The sequence below is a fragment of the Mus musculus genome, chromosome 14 (assembly GCF_000001635.26).
Source record: "Mus musculus strain C57BL/6J chromosome 14, GRCm38.p6 C57BL/6J".
In the NCBI taxonomy this organism is placed as follows: domain Eukaryota; kingdom Metazoa; phylum Chordata; class Mammalia; order Rodentia; family Muridae; genus Mus; species Mus musculus.
In genome coordinates, this window is record NC_000080.6 from 3186098 (window position 1) to 3206867 (window position 20770).

The window sequence follows — 20770 nt, forward strand, 5'->3', positions numbered from 1 at the left end:
TGTAAAGTAGGGTACCTTTTTTATTGACATAAAATATGAACATAGCAAAGATAAATAAAAAAGAAAGACTTGCATCCAAAAGATCCATTATTCTACCCAAGTCTAAGTGTTCGTGCTCACCTTCACAAGAATTCAAGAGACCTCTGTTCATCCAGGTCTCAGGGCTCATCCAAAGTACAGTCCTGAACCTGATGTGGCCAACCAAGTGTTCCTGTGTTGTTGGCTGACCTCTGCCTCAGGCTTCAGAGGCACTGGAGGGGCAGTCTTGGCCTTTAGGTGGCAGCCATTTCAGGTCCTCTACCATACCAGATAATGAGTCTTCCACAGAGGCCTGTCAACTCAAAAATAGAAGCTTGGGTATTTCCAAAGTTTGGGATGCCACTCTACAGTCACGATGAATTGGTTACATGAGATCATACAAGTTAACTAATGTCTGTATGACTATTTTCCTTATTTGAAAGTGAGTAATGTGATCATCTGAGGAGTGGGTGCTAAGAGTAAAATCACTGATTAAAATGAGTGATAGGACTGTACAGAGTATGGGCTTAATTTTCTGGGTCAAGTGCAAATAGCTGGGAAAGTTCAAAACAAAACCAATAGAAACAACAGGAATACTAACAAAAACAATTGTTTAAAAACCTTCTGAGTGCTGGGATTACAGGCATGTACCAACTCTACCCTACTTTTTTGTGTATGTATAACAAACAAACAAACAAACATCCCTATTCTAGTTCTAGCAGTTGCATCAGAGAGAGCTGTGTGACACTGCATGCTGCTTCCTTTCCCCAGATAGCTCAGGTCTTCTGTCCTATACCAGGTCAGCTGGAGCTAAAGCTGGTGCCATGCCATGATTCTGCAACAATCCTTTTCTTGGTAAAATTGATCCTGTATACAGTGAGCCCCTTGTTGTTGGATCCAGGCCCCGTTAGGCCAGCAAACACATAAGCCACCCTCAGTGAAAGAGAAAAGGAAAATTGGAAGAAAAAGACCTCAACTTTGAATCTATCACCTATCTCCCCTTGATTTTTGAGCTCTGCATATTGATATTGTTTGGCTCAAGAAGGGAGTGAAATTCAGATGGTTTCCCAATGAAGACATACATAGTTTTTCACTCTTTATCTGTGAGGTTAGCGGGCATTATAGCACAGATTCAGCAGACCCAGCATAAGAACACAGAAGCCAGAGATGATAATGCCAAGGGACAGCATCCTGAACTTATAGACACATTAAAATTGAGGTTTCATCTCAACTCAGGCCATTGCACTCCCTGTCCTACCTCCTGAGTCTTATACTTGCTGTGAGTACAGTATCACGGTACAACCAGCAACATCCTTATTGCTCAACTTCTCCATTCCGGAAGACAGATATTGGAGAAGTTATTGCAATGAGGCTAAAATGTAGTAATGTAAAGTCCGGGATGACCTTTGCTCTCTGATGCCCACTTAAATTGTCTGGTTGTATTTGAGAACAGGACCATGTGCAAGATAATGTTTTGAAGATGGGACAGCAAGTTTACCATTTATATTTGCCCTGTAGTTGATCCCCTATGTTTGAAAGAATAGGGAGTTTTCCTTATAAAAGATAGCATTGTAAACCAGAGATTTTGTGAAACACATAGATATATATATACATATATATGTATGTATTTATGTATGGAAAGAATGACAAGAATAACCACTATCAAGGAATGCACCGTTAGAAAATATCATCCAGGTTTTATACAATTAAATGTATAGGAGAAAGATATTTGCCTCTGTGATACAGGAAATCCCTGGGAAATTGGAGTATATGTCATATGAATTGACTCAGGTGGCATATTTATTTTTGAGAAAAATCTACTACATCCACAGTCCCTAGAGATTTGGGGCTAACAAAATCTCTTAAGCATGTCAGAGTCCTAACCAACGTTCCCCCTCAAAAGCACATGACATCTAATAAAGCAGTTAGAATTCTCCAGCTTTGGAAGGATAGGTTGCCAAAGGGGATCCCACGGGTCCATGAGAGGCTCCAGGAGAGGCACCCCAGAAAAGGACCAAGTTGGGGAGAACTAGTTAGCAGGTAGGTCATGGCAGTTGCTAGTGATATCATCAGTAATGCCTTCCTTGGAGAATCTCTTGTATCTAGGATAGAACTAGAATCTTCTGTGTTGTCACCTGTGTTGTGGTGACAGCAACTGCCTGTGGTTCATACCTTCTGTTTGCTCTGGGATTACCAGCAGGAATGTTTTCCTGGCTGCTCAGGCTATGTCAGAAAGAGAATGGCGATGAAGGAGAGACCAGACCAACGGAGAAGGAAGAGGGAATCCTTTCTCATGAAAAAGGAAGAAGGAAGTCATTCTTGAGAAGGCACAGTGAGTCCTGGGCAGAGTGGGGAACTTCCTGGTAGAGGTAGGCTTGAGCTGGGCCGTCCAGGAGTAGGTCTTACAAGCTGAAGCCTTGGACTTTGCCAATGTCAAAGAGTCAAGAATTTCTGATGATTAGTTTGACAGAGCCAGGAATTGACAAACCTGCAGCTACTTTTCTGGGAGCTATTTAATTTCAATTTGAGTGGCAAAGAATGCCAGGAGTGGGCACTATGGGAATATCAGTGTGTTATTCCTTTCATGGAAGGGAGTTGAAGCACTTCACCTTCCAGATTACTGTAGGTAACTTGAGTATCTGATGAAAAGAACAGAGAAGGATGCTCCCCTGGTCATGTCATGTGGTGAGGACTCAGACACATTGGATTTGAAGACACACTATTAATTAGTGCTTGATAGTGCTAAGCACTATGAAATCCAGGATTTCCCTGCAACACATCTGATATGACCTGACAATGTTCCCCATATCTTTACGTCTGAGGCAAATTATAGAATTCAGGGCAAGGGGTCCTGTAATAGGGAGTGTGGCATATGTCTGACAATGGTGGTTAGGAAGAGGACATAGCTTAGCAAACCAGCTGGAAGATAGCTTTTCTGCTCTTTTAGGGATTCACCCTGTCTTTACCTTTTCTCTCCCTCAGTCTTCTTCTTGGGACTCAGAATGGTCTCCCCTCTCCTGGGCCATCAAGTATGCAAATTCTTTTGTGTTTACCTATCTGCAGGGTCTGCTAGAAATACTTCAACCCAAAATTCCAAAATGACTAAGAAGAGATCAAAAATAAATGAACTAGAAGAACTGAAATTAGATATGAGGAAGATCAGCAATGACATGGAGGAAATGTGTGGAATCCTGAACCTTTACATGTATGAGGATTTGAACTACAGGTAGGAATTATGCCCAGTACCCTGTTGCCTGTATTGTGCCATCTGTTAACCCAATTTCCTTCCATGAATGGAGTGTGTCATCTCCCATCATTCAATTAAGTAGCCCTGACAGGTGTTTAATTGTTGGATAAACAAGGTGCTGTGTGTTTATTATCATCTTTTGTACTTGACCTTGGGGTGCTTGCAATCTGATTGTTGCTGTCAACAGCTGGAAGGACCTGCTCACACTTACTGTCTCTCAGTGTGTGAATGCAATACCTGCAGGCTATCACACGTTTACTCTGATATTGTTCATTATATTCTGAGAGATGGCACCTGTCTGGATTTATTTGGCATTCTAATTGTGTCTATGTGTGTGAACTTAGCTGTGTATGTTTTGTTCAGGACTGAGGCTCTGGGACCTTTGATGGGGTCTGAGGATTTTTGTGATGCACAGTTTGCAGGTCCTTTTAGTGTTTGTCCATAGAGGTCCAAAGTGATCACCAGGGAAGTTTGCTCCTGGTGTTTCCTTGTTGTCACACAGGAATCTCCTGGGGGAGGAGATGTGATAAAGCCTTTCTCCTGTAAATACTAGTTGTGTCCTCTGGGAATTCACATAACAACAGGAACCAAGGAATGAGAATCCCTGCCTTAAAAATAAGAGGAAAGTCATTACAGATATCTACTGGACCCATGCCTGTGGCACAGTGTAGTGTAAAATTGTCATAGAAGTACTCTATTCCTACATGCTTGCCCGGGAAGCCCTTGAAGGTCAGCTAGCTCCATTTGGTCCCCTGGCTCTGCTGTCCTCTGCCCAGGATAGTAAGTTTAATTAGCACCTACGGGACCCAGTTTTGAGGAACTAGGATGTGGCATGCAATTGGCTTGGGTAGTCCATGATACAGCCTGTTTGCACATGATTATTGAATCCTCAATTCAGCAGATTATTTGCTTCTTGGGCCATGCCCTAACACAGAATGAACACTGAATTCAACATCATTAAATCACAACATGAGAAGACAATGTTGGATATGGATAAAATGACCCAGTCCATAATTATTTCCATGAAGTTCTCCGAGGAACTGTTAAAAGATAACTATTCCTACAGGTGAGTCAGTGACACAACTGAGACCCCCAGAACTAGGCAGGGAATGCTTCTGTCCTTTTAGGACTTTGAACAAATGCAAGGGCTCTGGTTCTATGTTATCTGTTTTTTTTATTTAGGAACACTGCCCTGAGGCAAGGGTCTTGGATTTGTACCTCTTGGACTCAGTTGTCCTAAGTGTGAAGAGTGTCCAAGACCCTCCAATCTTTATTCTTCCAAATTCAAGGCCCTCTATATAGAAAACTTTTCCACCACGCTGGGAATATCCAGGAACCCTGAACCTCTAGGGTTCTGACCACAGATTAAAAGATCTAGGATTCCCGACAAAAATGGAAAGAGTGTACACTTGTTGGGTCAGCTCACCTCTCTCAGAGGAGATAAGCCCTCTCCCTGCTGAAGGTTTTATGGTCCCACAGACCTATAATCAACCATGAAGAACATTTCCTCTTCTGTGATGTATAGGGTGCACTCTTGGTGTCAGGGCTTTCAGAAGTTTGTTGAGTCCTGTGGAATATGGCTGGTATCTTGATTTGACCTGCCTCTGTTTGCTGCTGCTACATATACTGTAGACTCTTCTGGGACTGTCAGGGGTTCAGGGCCCTAGTGAGACCATGGGACTTGTAGGAGTGGAAAGCCAATGGTATCTGGCTGGGAATCACCAATTTTTCTTTGTGGATCAGCATCAAGCAGAAACACCGCCTCCGTGAGTGCACTCAACTAAAGGAAAAAGTGAGGATATTACTGAATGAGAACAGAAAGCTGCTGGTGGAGCAGGCTGGAACGCAAGTGTCCCATGGGGAAGAAAAGAGGTTCTGTGAGGAGGCCAGCAAGAACATCTGTGCCTCAAGTGCCAAGGAGCAGCAGGTAGGATGATGTGTATCAGAGGCAGATTGCCCTCATGTCTAAACATAAACATAGACAATCCAATGTCACAGTCCACCAACTTCTCCAGGCACTCACCTATGTCTCCTCCAAGTGTTTGTTTATGTGATCATCTACAGGACTCTCTGTGGAGGTAGCCTGGTTCAAGAAACTGCATGTTTGGCATGCAAATGTTCCTGCTCTGCTAGAATCACTAAGGGAGATAGGTTGATTACACATCACAACACTACATGCCTTAAGTTTGAAGGATGCTGTGTTGGAGCCCTTCTTGATAATAGAAAGAGCTTTGAAGGAAGAAGTAAAGGCCTGTAGCTCATTTGCTTTACAGGGATCTTGTGAGATTCTAGGTAGGAAATAGTTTGCAGGGATGACAGCCTTGTGTAATTGACAAATAAGTGGATTTCATAGCTGTCTTTTGGCCACTTCCATTCACCCCTTTCCCCTCTATCTCAAAATAGTCTCTACAGGCTTCATATATCTTGGTTCACACTGAGAGGTCCTGAGTAGCATATTGTCAGTCCCATTTTCTTTGAGTGATGTTGGAGTGGTCATTCCTGGGCCTTAGAGTCTGGAGTTGTCTGGATGACCAGAGATGACAGAGAGGCTTCTCACAGGCTCAGGTTTGGTGTGTGATTTCTGAGGCTTCATGAAAAAATTTCTTAATATATGCCCCCAATTCTGACCAAGAAGAGTGTTCTCTAGTGATTTTTGTTAGTTTTTTTTTTTTTCTGTCCCCTGTGACAGGGATTCTCTGTGAAGCACCTGCTGTCATGGAACTCACTCTGTAGACCCGGCTGTTTTTGAATTCAGAAATCTGCCTGCCTCTGCCTCCCAAGTGCTGGGATTAAAGTAGTGAGCCACTATGACCTGGCTTCTCTAGGGCATTTTATTCCTCTAAAATAATCGCACAGTCGTTGGGTCTCCCTTGAAACATCTCCTCTGCATAGTCTGAATTATCTTGGTCCTGAACCATAACAGATACCTCGTTGTTTTCTGCTCAGTTATGATTTTATGTGAATCAGTCTGTGTGTGCTTCTGTGTGTGTCTTTGTCTCTGACAGTATGTCTGTGTGTTTCTTTTTGTGTATGCATTGTTTTCTTGACCTGTGTCTCTCTCGGTATGTTGGGAGGCCATTCAGTGACATCTGAGTTGTCCAGTTATTCTCTATATTACTTCTTTGAGCATTGGTCTCTCAATAAAAGTGACATTTCCTGTTTTGTTCTGTCCAGTAGTCTTTGCATCTCCTGTTCACTATCAGGTAGCACCCCCTCTCTCATTTATTTCATCAAATTAATAAACAATACAGCTATTTTAAAAATAAGTGTTAGATTTCTTCACTTTCCCTGCATAGAGTTATCTCCCTAGGAGATTTGGGTTTGTCTTATTGGCTCCACCATGAACATGCATAGAATCCTACCGTGCATCCCTCTGCTAACATGGCTTTTGCTAACTATATCGTGGGCGTGGCTTTGTTTCAGGATAGATTCCTCCTCATAGTTGGCACAGTGCTGCATTTCATAAATGTCACAGCACGTTATTTCACCAGCTTTTTTTCTGACTGATATTGAGGAAGATTTAATATCACATGAACTGTAATAGGTTGAAAAGTTCCTGGGTAGTGACCAAAAGTCACTGTCTTCCTCTGATGCTACCAAGGAACCAGTGTAGGTATAGTGAGGGGACCGAGAGAGTCAACATGGGGCTTGCTGGGGGCTTTTCTTAGGAATCTCTTTCTTGGGAATTTGGTATTGTGTTGTCCAGGTTATCTGTGCAGAGCTTGTAACTTCCTGGTAGGACCAGAAAGCATCTGCATAAAAATTTTTTTGAAGAGGAGTTAATTACAGATGAGGGCCGCAAAGACTGCCTGAGTCTAAGAACCTTATACACATATACATCAGAGGTCCCAGTAGCTGCTCATGCAACAGGAACTTTGCTGGGCGACAGTAATATTTTCATTGATTTGTGTTTGTGTGTCTCTGTGAGTATTGTGTGGTGTGTATGTTTTTGTTCCTTGTGTGTGTTGTGTGTGTTTGTCTGTGTGTGTTTGGACCAAGTTTGGCTGAGCTTGTTTATACTAAAGTTGTGTATTAGTGTAATACTAGGTAATTTTGTGTTTGTGATATGGGTGCTTGTATATACAAGTGTGTGTGTGTGTGTGTGTGTGATTGTGCATAAATGCAGCTGTGTGTGTCTCTAGAGGTCAAATTTAATGAGAAATACACTCTGAGGTTTTAGTTTGCACCTATGAAATATCAAATACAGCAGTCCAATTATTCTGCATGCTCACCTAACACCCAAGAATAAAAGGACACAAGAATTCTTGTAGGGTCAGATTTTTAACTGACTAGAGACAAAACTATTGATTCTCATTGAAATCTTTAGAGCAAATGTAAGGGATATGGTATATGGAGGTAAGGAGGACATTGCTGTATAAAATCGTTGTGTTTATGACCCTTTTCTGCTCTTGGTGAACTGTGAAGGACCACTGGAAGGTCAGGTGGCTCACTGTGTCTTCTAAGCATTCCAGGTTGTTTTCCTCATTGCCTGCCACCATTACATTTCCTGCTATCTCTGCTCAGTAAAGCTTTGCCATGTACTTTGTCTTGGATTTTACTCATTGAGAGATTGAGTTGCTTGGAGCTGAACTTGGATCCAGCAGAATTCCCATAGCTGTGGAGCAAACCAGGCCTGTTTCAGGAGCCCATTGAGGGTCTTGATAATCTAAAGTACTCACACTATCTTATCTGTGTAGCATTCATCGGGACTGTTCTTCAACATCATTTTCTCAGAGTTAAAATCAGCCTCAGTTGGGGTTGGGAGAAATGAGGACCTTCAGACAGTTCTGGTAGTATAAAATTGGTTATGTCTGTTAGAAGCCATGTTCTGAAAGTAGAAAAGAAGTCCTCATTGACCCAGTCCTTCCAGAACAAGTAGGAGGTATCCACAGAGTCTAGGGTATTCAGGGTTGTAGTGGTCCTCAGAGCAGCCCTGAAGGAGAAGTTATCCTGATGTCTGTTTGCTGAAGAATGAAATGGTACTGTGTGGTGCAGCCCTTTCATGAACTCAGTGTGAGATAATCCATGCAAGCTTTTGTCCTTCAACTAGTCAGCCTTTTCTTACTCAAAATAGCCCTGACACAATCACATTCTGGGGAGAAAATGGTTCCTTTGGATCCTGTTATAGACAGTTCCTATTACTCTGGGCTCATACCTTTGGACACCAAGTCAGTTAGGTGATGGAAAATGGAGATCCTATTGAAAGAATTTGTTTACTTTGAGACAAGTCTGAAACAGTGAGCAAGAACAAGAGGCTGGTCCACCACCAACATGTGAGTCTAGGCTGGGAAACAAACCTATTCTACACAGCCTTGGGAACTTGCTGAGCCAGATTGGATAATAGGACAAGAACCCTGATTCCCAGACCGGTTTATGAGTGGAAAGCATATCACTGACTGCGCTGCCTATATGCTTTGCCCACTAAGTACCTTTCCCATTCAAGATTTGGTTTTTTATGCCTCTAAAGTTTCCTGGGAGATTTTTATATTTGTATTAACCGGGAAACTAAACGGGGCACTGCAATACAATATGCTTGTATTGCATAAACACAAATAGGTGTGTTTGAGAATGTGCCCTACAATAGTCATAGCTGTACAGGGGTGTTCTGTTTTTTTCATGACCATCACTTTTAAGGTTCATTGCTCGGCCTTGGGAATATTTTTATTTAGCAAACTCTTGCAGATTCTAGGACCTATGAAGTACCCATGGGGGTTTGTGTTGTATGTTGTCTCTGGTTATTTGGAGATAGAGGGATTGACAAGAGGAACCTTGTGAGGTTCCTGCACTGGAGAAATAATCATAGCCTTCACTTCAGTTCAGGGCATGCTCGCACCCCATAAGGAATCCACATGGTTTTCTAGGTTGCACACATCTCTCTTGGACTCACATTCAGACATTGTTCAATTGTTATTACTCAATATAATATACCCGCACAACTGGGGAAATGTGGTGTTTTTTTTAAACTCCAGTATAATGTGTCATTGACAGTTCTGATTCTAGCAGTTTTTAAAAGGTGAGAAACAATTCCAAGCTCAGGTGTTCTATGACACTTGGGATGCACGGTATGATCTCAGCTGATAGGTCATGTTGGTTTGTCCAGCTGAATAGAGCTGTTCTGGGAGGGACAGCTCAATTGACAAATGCTTACCAGGCCTTTGTTTCTTCCTTCCCTAAGTCTGAAATAGTCCAGCAGAAAGCAGAACATGGCACAGACCAGGACATGATCTCCCTCAAAGAGAAGTGCTGGAGGAAGAGCACTGAGTGTGCACAGGAAATACACCACTGTTGCCTCTCATCCCTAATAACCATGGCTGTAATGGGCTGTATGCTCCTCCTTTATTTTGTTTCTTTGGTATGAACAGGCCTTAATTTCATCTAGCCTCTGGCCCAGGAAGAGTGCACATTTAAAGGGATTAAGAGAAATGCTGAGACACATTAAGAGCTGCTGGGCATCCAGGAAGAATCTGAGTGCAAATTTATCGTTTCCTGATGGGTCATCATGACTAATTACATGGAGATCAGTCAACAAAATTGTAAAACCTTGGCTCCAAGTCTACAACCTGTGTTCTGCTTTGACTTGGGAGGCCATATCCTTCAGACCCACAATCCAAAAGGAGAGTGTTGCTTAAATTTCTCCTGCAAAGATTTTTACCTGCAGGAACTGCTTTTCTACTTAGTTGCCAAGGACAGCCACAGGCTATAAGTCTGCGCTACAAAATAAGCAGACTAAGAATTTTGCTTTGCACAATTTTTTGGTTTGATTTTGGTTTGAGTTTTGATTAGTTTAGTTATTTGGTTTTTCTTGTTTTCATTCAAAGTTTTGTTATTAATTGGTTGTTTATTTGTTCTTGTAATTAATTTGATATTTTGATAAGGCTATATACAGTACATATTGACTGTCAGCTTTTAGTTACAATTGAGTACATTGCATTTATTCTTATGACTAACACCTTGATCTCCAACTCTTCACTCTTAAAAACCTTGTTATTTCAGGTGTGATCATGAAATCCCACAGATATCAGACCCAGATGGATCTCTGCATTCTTCACGGGACCTGGGCTCCATAGTTTCTTCTGAGCCAGACTGCACTACAAAGTCCATCATAAATTCATTGTGGAGAGTGTGTCCAACTCTCTGGATAGGAACTTAATGTTGGAAAACTTACCCATGCTGCATCCTTGTTGTCAAATATTTAGCTACTGTGAAAATTCTGTGGATGATGATGTTGCACACATTAATGGCAAATACATCAGTATTTCTGTAATAACTCTCATTAATTAAAAGCATAGTCTAAGGGAATAAAAAGCTGTCAGAAAACACAGCAGTGTATGCTTCAGCTTTCCTTCAAATATAAAATCACTGGTAACTGCAAGTAGAGATAATAAATTCCACAATCTGTTTCTGGACAGGTTTCTCTACGGGTCCTTCAACATTCATTTTATTACTTTATGATTCACCTGTGTCTGCCAAAAGACATCATTCAAAAACGATGAAGACTGCAATTAGGTATCATCCTATAAAATCCTAACAAATGCTTTTTTATTTGATATTTTCTTTACATACATTTCAAATGTTAAACCCTTTCCTTGTTTCCTCTCTGAAGATCCCCTTTTTCCTACCCCCAACCCCTGCTTCCCAACCTACCCACTCCCTCTTCCTGGCCCTGGCATTCCCCTTTACTGGGGCACAGAACCTTCACAGGACCAAGGATCTCCTCCCAGTGATGACCAACCAGGCCTTCCTCTACTACATATTTAGCTAGATCCATGAGTTTCACCATGTGTTTTCTTTGGCTGGTGGTTTAGTCCCAGGGATCTCTGGAGGTACTGGTTAGTTCATATTGTTGTTCCTTCTATGGGGCTGCAAACCCTTCAGCTCCATAGTTCCTTTCTCTAGCTCCTTCACTGGGGACCCTGTGCTTTGACCAATAGATGGCTGTGAACATCTACTGCTGTATTGGTCAGGCAGTGGCAGAGCCTCTCAGTAGACAGATATATCAGGCTCCTGTCAGCAATCTCTTGTTGGCATCTGTTGTAGTGTCTGGTTTTTGTGGTTGTTTATGGGATGGATCCCCAGGTGAAGTCTCTGGATGGATATGAGGTGTCCTCCTGCCTCAGCACAAATTTGAACACAAATTTGTACACATGCATCCACACACAGGTATACAGGCACACCAAACAGGCGCTGACACTGTAACCTAAGTACATTATGAATCCCTTTGACCTTTTCTGGTCTATGCATCTTTTATCTGTCTTTAAACACAGACAACATACCTGACATACCACTTTGTAACCTGTAGTCTCCCCTCCCCCAGCCTGAAACCTGCTTGCTCAGGGGTGGAGCTTCTCGCTCAATCATTCTGCCATGCCCACTGCTGGAACCTGCTGCTTTGCTGTTCGGAGCCCTGCACATTGTCACTCTGCTATTGGAACCCAAGATTAATTGGCGGGAATAGGGGCCCCCTTTCCCTGCTTTATAGTTGCGTGTGGAACAGTAAAATTGAGCTTTGATCAGAATGACTGTCTTAGCTACATTTCTTTATCTCGCCACCTAGCCCCTCTTCTCTTCCAGGTTTCCAAAATGCCTTTCCAGGCTAGAACCCATGTTGTGATCTGCTGGCCCGACACAACAGTAACCTCATGTACTAAAGAGAAGTTCTTTAAGTCAGACGTGATGGAACATTACTGATATCCCAAGACTCAGGAAAGGTGTGAAAAGTACAAGTCCAGGGCCACCATGAGCTACATCATGCTATTTCCAAACAAAACAAAACAAAACAAAACAAAACAAAACAAAACCAAACCAAAGTTTGTTTTATAAGCATTTGTTCAGTTGGTAGAGTACTTCCCTAGCATGAACTCAGGGGGATGGAGACAGGTAAGTCAATTTCTTCAGCTTCATAACAAGTTTGGGACTAGTCTGAGCTACAGGGAAATGGGCAGGTGTGAGATCAACAATACTGTGTGTGTGTGTGTTCTGAGAGAGAGAGAGGGAGAGAGAGAAAGAGAGAGAGAGAGAGAGAGAGAGAGAGAGAGAGAGAGAGAGAGAGAGAGAGAGTTTATTGTTAAGACACGTAGATGTGACTTTGATAACTTCTTTCTTGAGCAGTCCATGGGCACTGTGGAGGTCTGAATGCAAATAGCCCCCATATATTTGGGAAGGATTAAGAGATGTAGCCTAATGGAGGAGTTTCAAAAGCCCATAGCATTCCCTGTCTCCTGCCTGTGGATCAGATATAAACTCTCAGCTACCACTCCAGTATGATGCCTGTCTCCTGCCATGCTCCCCACCATAAGAGTCATGGACTAGCCCTGTGCACCCATGAGCCCCAGTAGACGCCTTCCTCTATACGTTGCCTTGGTCATGCTTTCTCTCCATAGCAGTAGCAAAGTAACCAAGACGGCCCCCTGATATGTACAACTACCACCACCCAACCCCCACACAGTCGTTCTCAGTAAACTCCATTTATGGTTCATACAGACTTGTACTAAATTTCTCTTTTGTGGTGTAAGTTAAGAGTTTCATTTTTCAGTGAGTAGAAGTCCCCCTAAGGGACAGTTGCCAATGTTGAGCTGTGTCTTCCTTTTCCACTGCCATTACTATGCAGCCCAGGACTGCTTGGGGACCTTTCCTGAAGTGCCTTCCCCAGCCCTTTAGTTTCAAAGGCCCTCTCTAGTCTCCTGGATTCCTGCCTCCCTGGTAGATGTCATGCTGGCTACTGAGTCACCTACAGCCGCCTTCAGGCTCCTTCTGTGATTATTCTCCAGAGTTGATTCCAAGAGAATAATCACAGAATTATTGATTCCGAGAGCACCTGGGTTGATTCTTGGCAACTGCGTGTCTTGTCTTTGGAGCTCTAAGCTGGAATCTGAAGTGCTGGGTCCTACCACTGTATAGAGGGGCTCTGCTAGAAGTATTCTCAGGGGATCATAAGAGCTAGCTTTCCCATGCTGCCCCTGGCGTTTCCCCTGCACATTTGGAGGGAACCTTGTGTTTTCTATTTCTTTAAAAGAAAAACGTATTTATTTTCAAGTTTATTTTAGGTATATGAGCATTTTGCCCACAGTATATGTCTTTGCACCATGACTTTGCTGTATGCGTAGAGGCCAGAAGAGGGTGTCAGATCCTCTGAAATTGGAGTTGCAGATGAATGTTAGCCATTGTGTGAGTGCTAGGAACCCAACTTGGGTCCCCTGGAAGACAACCAGTGCTCTTAACCTATAGCTGACTCTCCTGCCCTGAACGTGTCATTTCTTGAACTACAACTAAATCTGTCACAATTTATATTTATTTTAGACTCAATTGTTTCATCCTCTCTCTGTGGAAAGCAGACCTCATGTTGGTTTGTTCTTTTCTCTGCATCGTTAACAATCTCACCCAGCAGTCATGGAATACTTTTTTCATAGTTTTCTATACTGATCTCTTTGTTAGATGAATCATTTGTAATTATTAATCATTTTCTTCTCTTATAAGCAACATCAAGTGTGCGGAGAAAAAAAATACACCATCTTACCATATTTTAGCCAAAAGGAAGGAAAAAAATACATGCAATTATGGAATCCTGTTGCACATTAATAACCAGTAGCCATGTTGAGACATAACCTACCAATTCAAAAATTCTTATTTTATCATATGTACACTTTTTACGCATTGGGCTTTAGTTAGCTAAAATATTTAACAGTTTTTTATTTTTAATAATAACAATTTTTTTTACTATTAGTAATGTGTGTGTGTGTGCAGAAGAACATGCTATCCTGGACATGTGGGGTCAGGGGACAACTTTGTAGCCTTAGTTCTCTCCTTCCACATTTATGTGCATTTAGTGATCTATTTAACTGACATCATTAGGCTTGTGTGGCCCATGCCTTTACCCACTGAGCCATCTCACCACCCCTATATTGTGCTTTAAAAAAAAAAATCTGTCTTTCATTTTAAAATGACATTTAGTTTTTTTGTTTCTCTTGATAATTAGGTGAGATGAGGACAACAGGAAAATAAGGTCATTTGTAGAATTTACACCTTGAGTTATGAGCTGGAAGTAACAGTGCATGTGGGATGGTCATGTTTACATGCCTGCAATCTCAGCACCTGTGAAGAAAGAAGAAAAAAGGAAAAGCTCCATTGTACTCTATGAACCACCATAGGAATGATACTCGCCCACACACCTAAAGCATAGCTGTTCCTTCATTGCGAGCTCCACAGGGGCTTCATAAAGTGGGACTGAGACCAGAGTTCTCCTTCCTTGCGTCAGAGGTATTATCAATACTGAAATGCAATCTGCTCGTGAGCCTCCCTCAAGGGCAGTCCTCACTTTAGAGTCTTTATCAGTTTATTTCTGTGGGAAAGTGTTCGTCTCCAGCACGTTCCACTGAAGTCTGGCTAGAAAGGTAGAAACTACTGTTTTTTGTTGTTTGAATGGGAGATACACATGCCTCTATTCTGGGGGACTGCCTTCACCATGGTCTCCAGGGGCTGCATTAGAGGGAAGAAATAGCCCACACTGATGAGCATGGAAAAAAATGGACACTGGTTGCCTGGAGCATGAATGTCAAAACTTATCAAGTACAGAGAGCATTGTGACAGATTGTTCCAATATATATATATATAGTCATGTATACATATCTAATCCACATGCTCGTTTGACAAGGTTTTTTATGAAGGCTGTATGTTCTGGCCCTCTTAGTCTAGGTAAGGATTTATGACAGGTTCAAATGACTCATTTGGTGACAATGATGCTATGCGACTTCTGAGACTTCAAAGTGCAGTGTGAGTATATCTCTCTTTCTATCTCAGAATAAATCTTGGGACACCTGACTTTCGGTGTACAAAGTTCCATTCAATACTGCGAAGCCAGCATGCTAGAACAAGTGAGAGCCTGGCCTTGGAGCTGCAGATTCCTAAGAAGCCCTGCATGTACTCAGAGTCCTGAGTCTCAAATCATTAAGGACTACAAACTCTACTCAGACAAGAAAATCTGGTGGCTCCTGGGAAAATCCAGAGCAGACCCTTTTGGGTAGACACCTCCAGGATGCATGCTTTATTCCCTACCCTCACCCCTGCAAAAAGCAAACAACAACAAAAACCAAACCAAACAACCAAAAACAAAACAAAACCAAAAACCTCCAAACTAAAGCAAACAAGGTCACTGAGGAGAACTGCCCAGCAAAACACTACTAAGCATGCAAGAAAGCAAGCTGACACAAATGGGGCCCATATGTGGACAAATGGGAGAATTTATTCAGGCAACTATAAATAAAAGAAATATTTCTAAATAAAAGTGCTTAAAATGGTTAATGAGATGCTAGGCGTGGTAACACATGCCTTTAGTTCTAGCATTTGGGAGGCAGGGGCAGGTGGATATCTGTGAATCTGAGGCCTAATCCTAACCCTAACCCTGTCAACAAGTGGCAGGGTAGCCAGGCCTATGTAGAAAGATCCTGTTGTACATACATGCCCGCCCACCCATGCTCACACACAGGTTTAAAAGATAAATAAAACACAAAGTATATTTAAAAAGACCTAACAGCTTTTTAAAAGAATGAGATGAAAGTTGTAGGGAGATTAACAAATGAGAAGACAGTGGTCATATTAAGAAATTAAGAAGCAGGCTAAACGGAGACAGGAAGATTACTACAAATTTGAAGCCAGTCCCATCTCTGTAGAGACTGGCAGGCCAATCACCAGAACTACATAGCAAAACCTTACCTCAAAAGGACAAGAAATCAGCACTGGCAACTGAACATTGTTGCAAACAAAATTAGGGAATTGGATAATATATCAGAGAAAATTATCCAAGACTAGCAAAACACACACAGACACAAACAAAACAAAACAAAACAAAACAAAAGAAAACAAATCATCATCATCATCACCATCACCATCACCAGCAACAACAACAACAACAACAACAACAACAACAACAACAACAACAACAACAAAGAGGAGAACGGTGAAAGAAAGATCGAGATTTGGAGGATAGTATAAAATCTCTGTGTCAAATCTAGTTATAGAAACTCAAAATAGAGAAAATTGCATGGAACAGGAATGAAGATAAGTAACAGTTGAATTTAAAACATTTTCAGTCTTCTCTTGAGGGACATCTGGGTTGTTTCCAGCTCCTGGCTATTATAAATAAGGCTGCTATAAACATAGTGGAGCATGTGTCCTGGTTATATGTTGGCGTATGTTTTGGGTACATGTCAATTAGTGGTATAGCTGGGTCTTCAGGTAGATCTATTTACCAATTTCTGAGGAATCGCCAGATTGATTTCAGAAGTGGTTTGACCAGCTTTCAGTCCCACCAGCAATGGAGGAGTGTTCCTCTTTCTCCGTATCTTCGCCAGCATCTGCTGTCACCTGAATTTTTGATCTTAGCCATTCTGACTGGTGTGAGGTAGAATCTCAGGGTTGTTTGGTTTGCATTTCCCTGGTGACTAGGGATGTTGAACATTTCTTTAGGTGCTTCATGGTCATTCAGTATTCCTCAGTTGAGAATTCTCTGTTTAGCTCTGTTCCCCATTTTTAATAGGGTTATTTGGTTCTCTGGAGTTCTTCTTGAGTTCTTTGTATAGACTGGATATTAGCCTTTGATAGTATATAGGATTGGTAAAGATCTTTTCCCAATCTGTTGGTTGCCATTTTGTTTCATTGACAGGGTTCTTTGCCATACAAAATGTTTGCAATTTTTTGAGGTCCCATTTGCCGATTGTTGATATTAGTTATCTGGAGACACCAAACCCAGACACTATTGTTTGATGCCAAGAAGCACTTGCTGACAGGAATCTGGTATGAGTGTCCCCTGACCAATACAGATGCAGATACTCATAGGCAACCATCTAACTGAGCATGAGGATACCAGTGAAAGAGCTGGGGGAAGGACTGAAGGAGCTGAAGGGGGTTGCATCCCCATAGGAAGAGCAATATCAACTAACTGGACCACCCCATGCTCCAAGAGACTAAACCATCAACCAAAGAGTATACATGGAGGGATCCATGGCTCCAGATACATATGTAGCAGAGGATGACCTTGCTCGGCATTAGTGGGAGGAGAGGCCCTTGGTCCTGTGCAGGTTTGATGACCCAGTGTAGGGGGATGCTAAAGGAAGGGTGGGAGTAGGTGGGGGAGTGGGGGATCACCCTCATATAGGCAAAGAGGAGGCAGGAGAAAGAGGGTTGGGTGGGGGTGGTTGTGGACAGTTAAAGGGGGATATCATTTGAAATGTAAACAAAATGATTAATTAAAAATCCACCCCCCAAACCCAAAAAACATTTTCAGATTTAGAGAAGGATTTATATTTCAGGGTAAAATGAATATCAATTTCATAAGAAGAAACAAACAATCCTAAAACTAAAATCCACTTAGATTCAAACCATTAGTCCAAACACAAAATGAAAATATTAAAACTTGATGGACAGAAACATAGTGGACTGAGAGTAGACATCTCATTGCTGGCCCGAGGTGCCAAAAGGTTGTTATGAAGGGTTGGTGTTAATCACTTTCCATGTAGAATTCTGTAGACATTGAAATTTTGATGTAGGCATAGGAGGAAATAAAAATACAAGACTCAGAGGCCTTTGGTGAAAGAAATTGAAAAGCACATTCTCAGACACACACATACACACACAGACACACACATAAACACACAGAGACACACACAGAGACACACACACACAGAGACACACAGACACACACATAAACACACAGAGACACACACACACAGATACACACACACACAGACACACACACATATACACACACACAGAGACACACACACAGAGAGACACACAGACACACACATAAACACACAGAGACACACATACACAGATACACACACACACACACACACACATATACACACACACAGAGACACACACATACACAGACATACAGACACACATACACACACACACACACACACACACACATACACCAGTGTCTAGAGGTCTGTGAAGCAATGCCCCTCCCTGCCTTTTTTGTCTCCCACCGCAGACTCTGTATCACTTCCCTCCTCTGTATGATGGCAAAGCCTTAGGAGGTGGATGGTAATATGGAACAGAGGACACACCCCACAATCTCCTAAAGTGTACTGTTCCCTGAGAAGGAAACAAGGTGAGGGGGAGGGGCGGTGGCAGCAAGGCTTTCCTAGAGCCCTATAGTCTGATTTATACATACAATGAATGAAAACAGTCATGCTAAAAGTAGTGCTCTTAGGATGGTCTGGTAGTAGTGAGATCAAACCGTATTTTTAGGACATCCTTAAAACACAATGACTTGGAAGAGTTGAAAAACAGAACTAGTTATACTGTGCATTCAGGAGCAAAGAGAACATTTTTATTATACAGGACAGAATTTAATGTTATAAGACAATGGAGATGGTATACTGTTTCTTGCTTTATGTTTTGAATTGTTTTATGTGAGTGTGTGCCTGCCTGTCTATCTGTGCACCATGTTCATGCAGGTACCTGAGGCCAGAAGAGGGTATTGGATCTTTTGGAACTGGTGTTACAGGTAGTTGTGAGCTGCGCAAGGTGGGTACTGGGCACTGAACGTGGGTCCTCAGGAGGAACACTGAGTGTTCTTAGTCACTGAGCCATCTCTCCAGCCCCTCCACCTACAAGACACCAGTTCCATTTATACAGAATCTGCTTTCATAACCAGACCCCTTTCTTGGGTGCTCATGCAAGTTAGGACTTCAACGGGAACTGGGGAGATACCAACATTTAGAACATAGAAACAGCTGTATATGTAGTCACATTAATGAAGCAATCTGGATTATAACCCTGGCTCTGGGAGTTACACAGGTCCCTGGGCAAGCTGCATTCTTCTTTTCCAGTTTTAATCTTTCTTTCTTTCTTTCTTTCTTTCTTTCTTTCTTTCTTTCTTTCTTTCTTTCTTTCTTTCTTTCTTTCTTTCTTCCTTCCTTCCTTCCTTCCTTTCTTTCTTTCTTTCTTTTTTCCTTTTTTTCTTCCTTCCTTCCTGCCTTCCTTCCTTTCTTTCTTTCTTTCTTTCTTTCTATAAAAAAATAACGTATGTGTGTGTTTGAGACAGAGAGAGAGAGAGAGAGAGAGAGAGAGAGAGAGAGAGAGAGAGAGAGAGAGAGAGAGAGAGGAAACACAACTTTTGGGAGTTGGGTTGCTCATTCTGCCAGATGGGTTTGGGAGTCTGAAAGGCAGGCTTGACAGTGAGTGCCTTTACTCCTGAGTTACATCACCAGCCTCTGCTCTGGTTTTCCATGAATGGCACTGACTGCTGTGAGAACGAAGTGGGACGATGCAGGGGAAACATAACTCATACCGCATGACAAGTCATTCTTTCAACAGACTTGAGAAACATGGAGTGTGCTGAGAACTGTACCAGAGCCAGGAAGATGGAAGATGTCAGGTATAATATTTGCTACCAGGAAGACGATATGTGAAAGCTGACTTCAAAAGTCTTCTCAGGCATTATGACAGGATTGTGTGTAGCCATTTAGTGTAGAGAGGGCAGACGGGTTTTTGTTTTTCTTTTTTCTTTTCTTTTCTTTCCTCTTCTTTTCTTTTCTTTTCTTTTCTTTTCTTTTCTTTTCTTTTCCTTTCCTTTCCTTTCCTTTCCTTTCCTTTCCTTTCCTTTCCTTTCCTTTCCTTTCCTTTCCTTTTCTTTTCTTTCTTTCTTTCTTTCTTTCTTTCTTTCTTTCTTTCTTTCTTTCTTTCTTTCTTTTACCATGCAGTAAAGTCGGGAATACTTTTATGAGAAAGGTAGCCCTTAGGGTGAATTGTGAAAGATGAACAGGTGCTGTACAAGGCTGAGTAAGAGGAAGACCATTCCAGAACAGGGTGCAGCACAAAGACAAGTGGCCTGAGGATAATCACCTGCATGGAACTCCTTGTTCCAAGGGATTCCTAGTGAAGATACTAGGACTTCAACTTGTGACTTGGGTCATGGCAAGAGGGATGACATATAAGCAGCTTAGAGAGGACACAACCAATGAGGGGAGCCGGGGGTGGGGTGGGGCTTGGTTGGTCAGGCACCTGAGGCCAAGCCTGACCACCTGAGTTCAATACCCAGCTCTCATATGGCAGAAGTTGGGAAACAATTCCTGCAAGCTGTCTTCTGACCTCTCCACACTTGCACATGGGGCCCACACACAAATAAGTAAAATAGAGTAAAAACTTCAAAATTAGTAAGGAACATAATGCAGGCCAGAGAGGAGAGGGAGAGAAATTGCCAGGAAGGGGAAGCAATGAGAGAAGGGGGGAACCCAGGCTTTTTTTTTTTTTTCTTTTCCTTTGCAGGACTAAGTGAATTGTGGTGACATTTACATAAGGCTAGAGAGAAAAGTCAGCTGTCAGGAAAGCACATCATTTTACACAGGCTGAAAATAAGGCCAGGGGATAAAGGCAAACATTCCTGGTTAGGAAGTTGGCAGGCTTCTGGGCTGGAGAGATGGCTCAGTGATTAAGAGCACACACTGTCCTCTCTGAGGGCAGGGAGTTTGATTTGGAGCACCCACACTGGGTGCCTCCTAA

At 42.2% G+C, this 20770-nt stretch overlaps 1 protein-coding gene across 1 annotated transcript; it reads left to right on the forward strand.

Moving 5' to 3' along the window:
* The first annotated feature begins 2186 nt into the window (after positions 1-2186).
* Gm5795 (predicted gene 5795) lies at positions 2187-10586 on the forward strand. The gene is made up of 5 exons (NM_001270806.1): positions 2187-2350; positions 3082-3244; positions 4200-4331; positions 5009-5192; positions 10259-10586. The coding sequence occupies exons 1-5, from the start codon at positions 2221-2223 to the stop codon at positions 10262-10264; spliced, it is 615 nt and encodes a 204-aa protein (NP_001257735.1). The 5' UTR covers positions 2187-2220; the 3' UTR covers positions 10265-10586.
* The last annotated feature ends 10184 nt before the right edge of the window (positions 10587-20770 follow it).

Coding starts and splice junctions, on each gene's coding strand:
- Gm5795 (NM_001270806.1), top strand. CDS start 2,221: ATGTTTTCCTGGCTGCTCAGGCTATGTCAGAAAGAGAATGGCGATGAA. Junction 3,245..4,199: donor TATGAGGATTTGAACTACAG/GTAGGAATTATG, acceptor GCCCTAACACAG/AATGAACACTGAATTCAACA. Junction 4,332..5,008: donor AAAGATAACTATTCCTACAG/GTGAGTCAGTGA, acceptor TTTGTGGATCAG/CATCAAGCAGAAACACCGCC.